Source organism: Tursiops truncatus, chromosome 11 (assembly GCF_011762595.2).
Source record: "Tursiops truncatus isolate mTurTru1 chromosome 11, mTurTru1.mat.Y, whole genome shotgun sequence".
NCBI lineage: Eukaryota > Metazoa > Chordata > Mammalia > Artiodactyla > Delphinidae > Tursiops > Tursiops truncatus.
In genome coordinates this window covers 10,072,823-10,081,511 of record NC_047044.1, presented here as the reverse complement: position 1 = coordinate 10,081,511, position 8,689 = coordinate 10,072,823, and the positions used below count along the sequence as shown (strand labels likewise).

The window sequence follows — 8,689 nt, the reverse complement described above, 5'->3', positions numbered from 1 at the left end:
TCGCTTTATAGCACTGACTCCTCACAGCAATTCTGTGGATTAGCACACTGTCCCCATTTACAGATGGGAAACTGAGGCTCAGAAGAGGCTTGCCCAGGGCCACATGGTGTGCAGGGACAGAGTGGGATCTGGACTCGGATCCATGAAATTCAGAAGACTGCACTTTTCCCCCTGCCTCCCAGGCTTTCTGCTCTGTGGAGCCTCTTACGTCCTCCCTCGTCTTTGATCCTTCAGTGCTTCTGGCCATGAACTCAACCTTTATCTGGGGAAGGGCAGGGCAGATACTAGGTCAGGAGGACCCGAGGCCCCAAACTGGGGAGAGTGTTAAGGGTGCCCCGGCCATTCCAGGTCGCCTGTTCTGCCAGGGCCAAGGGGAGAAGCCCAGTGGGTGGTACCACGCTAGTATCCCAGGTGTCCAGCTTCACCTGGACAGTCCCAGTGCACACCTGTGGTCCTAGTGTAATTATTAATAGTGGCCCTTTTCAATCTCAAAGTGTCCCTGTTTGAACAATGAAATATGTGCTCGTCCTGAGAATGGGAGGGGTGCAAGAGGGTGTGAGAGGTGGGCAGGGTCCACAATGGCCGGGGCGGGGGGTCCCGGGCAGAGACCTGAATGGGATCCTCAGGCAGGATTGGGAGTGTGGAGAGAGGGATGGGCTGTCACCACGTAGATCCCCTAGAACTGTCAGACTATACCAGCTCCCTGAAGGGGCAGCCAGTGTGGAGGCCAAGGGCACAGACTGGAACCGACAGCCTAGGTTCCAGTCATAGCTTCTGTGACCCTGAGCTACCTCCTCACTTCCTGTGCCTCAGTTTCCCTATCTGAGTGTGGCTAATGAGGGTACCTACCTTGGGTCCTTACTGAGGATTAGATGAGTTAACATTTGTGAAGGGCTAAGCACGGTGCCTGGCACAGTCAGTGCTCTGTGGGATTTGTTAAAATAAGATGTAGTCACTGTTGTAGTGGCTCAGGGGAAAGCACAGACACGGTGTAAGCTGGCCGGGCATCTGCAGGGGCTCCCCACACCTTCCTGGGGCATGGATGGAAATGAGACTAGTGGGGAGGGGGTCACCAGTGGAATGGGCTCCCCTGAGGAGTACAGATGAATGGAGTCAGGGTCTGCGGTGGGAAGGCTGCTTCCTCCACTGGGCCCGGGTCACCAAGCTGGTGATTTGGAGGGAGGGCGGCAAGGAAAGGGGTGTCTAGTTTGTGGGAAGAGAATGAATACTTAAACAGATCCCTAAACCTTCCAGCCAGGGTGAGACCTGGAGCTCCCTGCACTTGACTCAAAGTGCCATTGAGGAGCTACCCCTGGGACTCCACTGGCGGGCAGGGGAGCAGATGCCAGGGTCCGCAGTGGCGTCCGTAGGGACACGTGTCCAGAGCAAAGGTCCCAGGACACCCGAGTTTATCCCCTAGAGAGAGGAGACCCAGAGCCGGGCTGGAGGAGGGTCCCTCTTAGGAAGGTGAGGGGGCAGGGCAGGTGCCGGTCCCCCCTCCGCCACCCCCCTGCTGTCCACAGGATGGAGTCATAGAGTCAGGTGCTCTCCACCTCCAGTGTGCGAGAGGAGCCCGGGGCTCAGGGCCAGGATCCAGCCCCAGCCCGCCACTCGGACCTGCGCCCTTTCTCTGCTCTGGGCTGCTCCAGCGGCAGGTGCTGCCAGCAAGGGCTTCAGTGTACAGCTCCGAGCAGCGGGGCTGGAGCTGGGACACTTTCCCCTGCCGTCCTCCACCTCTGCCACTTCCTCCCCAACACCCACGGGGTGGGGGGGTCGGAGGGCCCCAGGGGAGCCTCTCAGACTCCCTGCTAACCCATCCCCCAGGTAGCAGCCAGAGGCGCAGGAACAGAAGCTCTTTCAGCTCAGCTTTATGGACGTAAGATCGACACAGGTCCACACCCTGCCGTGCCAGGGCCAGTGGGCAGATGAGGGGGGCAGCTCCCTGCATGGACCCTGGCGGTGACCACCGGAGCAGCCTCCCGTGTGCCAGGCCCTGTGGGGACAGCCGGGGCTCTGAGAGGGGAAGCCCCATTCCTGAAGTCCCTGGCCACCCCACCTAGTGCCCCCGCGCTACACAGACGCGGAGTCTAGCCCTGGCTCTGCCTCCATCTCGGGTTCCGAGGGCCCAGTCCCTGGGCTCGGCACCGCCAGGGCTTCGAGGCCACCGGGCTCCTCGGCGCTGGTAGGCAGGGGCTCAGAGTCCACTTCGGCCTCAGCATCCTCCGTGTCGCTGGCCCCGCCCTTGGTGCCTGGGCTGGGCGTGGCGTCCTGAGAGCGGCGCAGGCAACACTTGGTGGCGACAGCCATGAAGACCCCGGCCAGGGCCACCTCAGAGCCTGCCAGGTAGAAGATGATCTCGTAGTTCTTCAGCGCGTCCACCAGGCGGCCTGCGGGGAGGGCGGATGGGGAGGTGAGGGCCTGTGGGGGAGCCCACCCTTCACACCCACACCGTCAGATAAGGGCAGTGCTCTTGGTGGAGCTCACGGGTCACACACACACACGCACGCACGCACGCACGCACGCGCACACACACACGCCCCAGTCTTTGTTCCCATTTCACAGATGCAAAAATCCATGAGGGTTCTGCCATTTGAGATCTTGAAACTGTCACTTCATTTCCCTGGACCTCAATTTCTTAAGTGATATGGGGCCTTTGGTGAGGCAGCACTTCACAGTTTACAAGGGACCTCCTGTCCTCGGGATTCCAGCCCCACATGTACCCTGGGACTTGCCCAGCTGGGGGTATTTGACCCGGGAGTGGGGAGAGCACTGGGCTTAGCCCTGCTCTCCTGGGGGCCCCCAACTCTTGTCCTTTCCACTTAACCTCCTTGGTCTTCAGGAGCCTGGCTCAGCTCTCCCCGCAACCCCCAGGCCTCCCCCCCTCCCAGGAGGCCCCGTGTACCCAGGACTGAACTATCATTAGCATGGGGGCTGGGGACAGGGCTTGTAGAACTCTTGTTTCCTTCTGTGTATTTTCCAAGTTTTCTATCACAGGTACATGTTACTTTCATACTTGGCAAAATCTTTTAATTGCAAGTATTTCCCCTAAAGTGTGGTTCCTCAGTGGGCTCCCCCCTCTCGGAGGCATCCTTGTGGCTGTCCACACCAGGCTGTGACCTCTCAGTCTGTATCTCTGAGGCCTTGGGGAGGTTCCCTGGAGTCCTCCAAGCCAGCTGCCCGCCTGAGCCCCTCTGAGCAGTACCCCAAACTTGCCTTCCTGACCCCTGCCCAGCCAGCCAGTCCCGCCCCTTCCACACACAGCCCTGTGGTGTCCCTCACCTTCTTCTCACCCCACGTGCCTTCTCTGCCTATTAGATCCACCCCAGGGTCACCCAAGAAAATGGAAGATGGGTCCCTGAGCCTCTGGCTGGTTTTATAGCTTTTGGTGGTTGGGTTTGGGGGCTGCTCACACAGGGGTTCAGGTTCAGTGCAATTCCCACTGCACTGAAGTGGAAATTCAAGGTCAGGTGAGGTGACAAAGCTTGACGGCACTCAGCTAGCCCAGCCCTGGAAGAATGGGCAGCTCACCTCATCTCGGGTGCAGCCTGGGCCCTAGCAAAGGTGGCCCCCATCTTTGCTCCATCCTACAGCCTGACCTCAGCTCTCTCCTGCTCACAGGCAGGCTTCCTGCTGTTTCAGGGATAACCTGACAACCCAGCAAGACCCTAATGTCCCCCACCCCCACCTTTCTGATCCTAGCTCCTGCCTTACTTGTATAGGAACAGTGTCCCTCAAACACTCCCTGTGCCCTCTCCTGGGGGGTCCTGCCCTGCCCCGTGAGACTGCCTTTATGCCAGCCCCTGCAGGAAGCCTTCCCCTACCACCGTGTCATGAGGATTTCCTATGATGTGTAGAGCACCCAGCAGGCGGTATGCACGGTGGAAGCCTCCCGTGCCCGCCTCTCTGTGAGCGTAATGAGCCCTCCCACTCTCTCCTGGTCCCCCAAGGACTCTCCCTACTCCAGTCACCCTTAGAGGCTGGGGACACTAAAGCACTCAGATACAGTGTTTCAAAGGTATGGGCACTGAGCACTGGGCAGGGCCCCGCTCTGATTCTGGGACTGCAACCTGTACTGGGCCTCTGGTGGTACCGCCTGGAGGGGAGGGAGGCTAACTGGCCATGGTAAGGGGAGTCTACCCCACCGGGCTGTCTCTCCCCCCTCCCCACCCACCATGGGTCCCTTCCCCTCTCTCATCCCTGGACGTTCCATCTGGGATAGGGAGGGGCTTCCCTTGGGCTTAGGAGCGCTAGGCCGCGTCACCCTCTCCTCCTGTGGCGCGCACCGGCAGAGGGCGGTCCGATGAGCACAGCCACAGCCTCGAGGAGTAGCACGAGGCCCAGCGCACTGGGGAATCGGGCCGCACCCACAGCCGCCATGAGCACCTCGAACTGCAGGGCGCCCACCATGCCGTAGGAGAGGCCGAAGGCGACGCAGAAGGAGACAAGGGCGCCGTAGGTGCGCGCGCGCGCGCTGCTCAGGTCCGTGAGCCCGTTGGCCATCAGGGCCAGGCTGAAGAGGTAGGCGACATGCGGCCGCAGGCGCGCCAGGCCGGCCAGGGCGCCGCACGCCGGCCGCGCCACGATGTCTACGAAGCCCACGATGGAGAGCAGGAAGGCAGCCTCGGAGTCAGGCACGCCCGCGTCCTTGGCGTAGTTCACCAACAGGATGGCGGGCACGAAGAGCCCGAGCGCCATCAGGAACTTGGTGACGGCGTACACCGCGAAGGCGCGGTCGGTGCACACGGTCACGTCCAGCAGGCGCCGGCGGGTCCGGCCACCAGAGGGCGCCTCGCGCAAGCGCAGTCCCGCACTGTCCGCCTCCGCCTCACCGGGAGCGTCGCCCGCGCTGTTCCTGCGCGGCCGCGGCCCGGGTGGCGGCCGCATGACGGCGCCGCACGCGCAGCAATGCAGCAGGAGGCCGCCGAGCAGCAGGAAGCCGCCGCGCCAGCCGAAGTGCTCGAGCAGCTGCTGGCCGAGCGGCGACAGCGCCGACAGGAACACGGGGCTGCCGGCCGCCGCCAGCCCGTTGGCCAGAGGCCGCCGCCGCTCGAAATACAACCCCAGCATGATGAGCGACGGCTGGAAGTTGAGGGCCAGGCCCAGGCCTGTGGGCGAGGCGGTGCTGTGGCGGGCTCATCGGACCGCCACAGGCCCCGGCGGGAGGGAGGGGCGAGGTCCCGACAGGGTGTGCAGACCCTGGGGTGGGGGGGTGGGAACGGGGCCGAAGGATGAGGACCGCCCCTCGTGGGGAAACTGAGGACAGGAGGTCTTGCAGCAAGGGCTGCTGACCCCCACCTGCACCCCGACCCCCACGAGGAGGAGAGCAGTGGGTGCCCTCACCTGTGAGCACCCCAGCTGTCAGGTATAGCTCCAGGAGGCGCGTGGCAAAGGATGCTAGGACCATGCCGGCCGAGGCCAACAGTCCACCCACCAGCATCACCGGGCGACAGCCAAAGCGGGTCACGAGGATGCTAGACACCGGGCCTGTGGGCAGGGCGGGATCACCAATCAGGCTGGACCCCTCTGTGGCAGACACTCCAGGCTTTGTACCTCCCAGCCTTGAAAGACGGCTTGAAGGAATGAGGCCACCCCCGGTTCAGAGAGGGCAGTGTTGTGGCCAAGGTCACTAGCTTGGCTGGGACAGACCAAAGAGAGCCATATGGGGGGATGCAGGGGAGGAGCCTCTATACTGGTCCCCAGCCCTCCTGAGAACACGGAACATAAAGCAGAAGGGGCGGACCCCATTCGCTTTATTACCTTCACAGCTGGAATCACAGCTTGAGCCGCCTTCCTCCCCAGGCTTCCCCCATCCCTCTCCTCCACCCCTCCACGCTGCCTGGCCAGGATATCTCCAGCATCTCCCCCACTCCACAGGTGGTTAGAGCTTTGGGACTGGGAATCTTAATTAGATCTTAGTTTTCCCACCTGTAACATAGGCGGGTGTAGGTCTTTTGACAGAAATGGAGGGGCCCTTCCAGGTGGCCAAGCTTGACAGGTCAGCCACCTGGGTGCCGGCTCCACCTCTGGCCGCTGCCACCCTCCTGCCCTCTGCTCCCCTCTCCGGTGCTAATGTTTCCACAGGAAGGAAGGGGTTTCCATGCCCACCCCGAGGGGCCTGGGGGAAGATGCTCAAGGGGTCGGGTGTCTCCTGGTCCCTGATCCCGATTCTCAGTCCTGGGCCTGGGGGAGGGGGGAGGGATCCGCGAGGGGGCGCTGACCTGTCCCGTAGAGCATGGCGAGCATGATGGAGGATACCCAGGCCGTGTCGCTGTAGCCCGCGCCGAAGTCGCGCATAAGCGCGCGGAAGAAGACGCTCACGGCCTTGGGGAAGCCATAGGCGAAACCGGTGACCACGAAGCAGGCGCCCAGCACGGCCCAGCCCCAGCCGCCGTCTGGGGGGCCAGGGCCCCGCCGGGGGCCTCTAGTGCCCATCGTCACCGCCTCTGCTGGAGGAGAGGGGACAAGAGGAAGCGGCGAGGGTCTGTAGCCCAGACAAGAAAGGGGGATGGAGACCCCGGTGTGGGAAAACTGAGGCACAGGGCTACCCACGGGAGCCCTGCTCGGGGAATGGAGCCAGGAGGGGAAACCGAGGTAGGACCTCACCCCGAATCTCCCCTCCTCCAAGGGGCGTGAAGGATGAGGGGTGGGTAATAGAGTCGTTCCCACCTGAGTCTTAACTTCAGGAAGACTCCCTCTGGAGGATACTCCTTGCCCCTCAGGACCTAGTAGTGTCAGGAGAGGGGGTTTGGATGAGTGGGAAAGCCGACAGCCAGTGTGTGACCGGAGGCATGTGTGGGCACCGGCAATGTCCCCAGGGTGTACATGTGAGGGTCTCAGGGCAACGGAACAAACAAGTGTGGGGTGGAGGGGGAGACAAGTGCCGGTGGCAAAATGGGTGGAGTTCGTTTTCCTCCTTGGCCTTGATTTTTGGTACCTGATTTTTCTCAGTGATCAGGAACGTCTATTGTCATTTAGAAAATTATGAAAGGAAAACCAAAACATGTTGTAACAATGTTAGCCTCGTCCCAGAAGCCAAGGAAGCTGAGTTCCAACTCATCCCAGCTTAGCCATGGATTTGCTCCGTGACTTGGGCAGCTCCCCTCCCCTTGCTGAGCCTCACCCACCTGTAAGGTGGGTGACTGAACACCCCAGACCAGCTGGGGATCTTGGTGTGGGGAGGGTCAGATCTCTGGCTCCACTGGACAGATGCAGACCTTTGAGGGGGCACTGGGAGAGAGACCCTCTGCCCTCCAAACCCTTAGCAGCCCCCAACACCTCCACATTTCCAGAGCTCCACCCAGGGGTTCACACAGCACCCCTATTGCCCCCATAACAGACCAGGAGGGGGGCCTCACAGGCAGGATAGACCAGCCCACAGCTGGAGCCTCCCTCCCTCCTGCAACTCCTCTGCGCTGGGGTCTCCCGCCTGGCCTTGGGCAATGCCAAGGGCCCCATGGGACTCTGCCCCTGCCCCACCAGGACCAAGTTCTGGCTTGGTCACCACAGCTGCAGCCACCTGAGGACCAGGACAAGAGGTGGTCCCTGACAGCCGTCGCTGCACACTTACCTGAGCCGTCCCGTGGGTTTGGGTGTCCAGCCTCGCATCTCCTGAGGCCTGCAGGGAGGGGCCGCCCCACTGGCTCCCCTGTGAAAGCCTAGCCCGATGGGGGCCGCAGCTGAAGACTCCCAGGCTTCCCGCAGATCAGCCTCTCAACAGCTCGCTCCCCCAAGCCTGGGGCTTAGTGTTCCCCACCCCCATCCCCTCTAAGAGGCTTTCCGCTGGGAGGGGAGAAGGGCCAGGCAGCCACCGCAGCACAGGGCCAGGCTGGGCCGCGTGGTGGGGCTCCCCGTCCCAGGCCCATCCAGGGAGAGCTAGAGATAGGGGGGCCCCTTCACCGCCTGGAGCTTCGGGCAGAGAACACAGAGAGCCCTGCCCTGGGGGGTCCGAGTGGTACAAAGGGCACAGCCCTGCCCTGGAGAGACCCCACCAGCCCTAATCACCTCAACTCCTCGCCCGCCCTCCGCCCCCAGGCCACATTCCAGGAGGGGCCTCCATGGCTTTCCCCTGGATAAGGCTAATCCAAGCCAGAGCCTGGGACTGAGGGGGGTGGGGATGGGCCGGAACAAAGGGTGCTGTGTCCCAGGGCACCCGAGGGTGACTTGCTGATGGTCCCAGGCCTCAACCACTGCCATCCGTCCGGCTCTAGGGAACCCACAGCAGAAATGAGCCTGGGCCAGAGAGGGGGGGATCCAGCTTGCAGGAGTTAGGCCAGACCTAAAGACTTAACTTAAAATGAAGGATGTGAAGGGCTGGGAGGGAGTGAGGCCTCCCAGGGAACTGCCAGTGACATTTAGAACCTTCTGGACTCCCTTCTCAGTGGGAGGTCTCCATCCCCACCCTGTCCCACCCTGTACCCCAAGTCAGACTCCACCAGTCCCGCTGCCGTGTCTCACTTGCTTTATTTCTCACCGTTTACAAAAGTTAAACAGGGGAGGTGCGTGGGGCAGGGGAGGGGGTGTGCGAGGGGCTCCTCCCCAGTGGGACAGAGAAGGGGGAAAGAGGTTGGGGGGCATGAGGCAGGCCCCCAGGGAGAGTCCGGGGCCCCTGGAGGGGAAGAAATGGTTCTGTCCCCCACTTCCGGCTGCTTTATTTTGAAGTCCCCAGACCCCAGGCCGGCGCCTTTGGAAC

General features: G+C 62.1%; 1 protein-coding gene across 1 annotated transcript; it reads right to left on the bottom strand.

Annotated features, from left to right (window-relative positions):
* Nucleotides 1-2,070: 2,070 nt before the first annotated feature.
* SLC16A8 (solute carrier family 16 member 8) lies at nt 2,071-6,432 on the bottom strand. Its single transcript, XM_019944684.2, has 4 exons — nt 6,219-6,432; nt 5,341-5,484; nt 4,284-5,105; nt 2,071-2,387 (listed from the first exon to the last, which is right to left on the bottom strand). The coding sequence occupies exons 1-4, from the start codon at nt 6,430-6,432 to the stop codon at nt 2,071-2,073; spliced, it is 1,497 nt and encodes a 498-aa protein (XP_019800243.2).
* Nucleotides 6,433-8,689: the final 2,257 nt, after the last annotated feature.

Bases quoted from the DNA above. Each gene is read 5' to 3' on its own strand.
- SLC16A8 (XM_019944684.2), bottom strand. From the start codon at position 6,432: ATGGGCACTAGAGGCCCCCGGCGGGGCCCTGGCCCCCCAGACGGCGGC. The intron at 5,106-5,340 runs GTGAGGGCACCC...CCTCGCCCACAG, and splicing joins GACAGCTGGGGTGCTCACAG to GCCTGGGCCTGGCCCTCAAC. The intron at 2,388-4,283 runs GTGCGCGCCACA...CCCTCCCCGCAG, and splicing joins CATCGGACCGCCCTCTGCCG to GCCGCCTGGTGGACGCGCTG.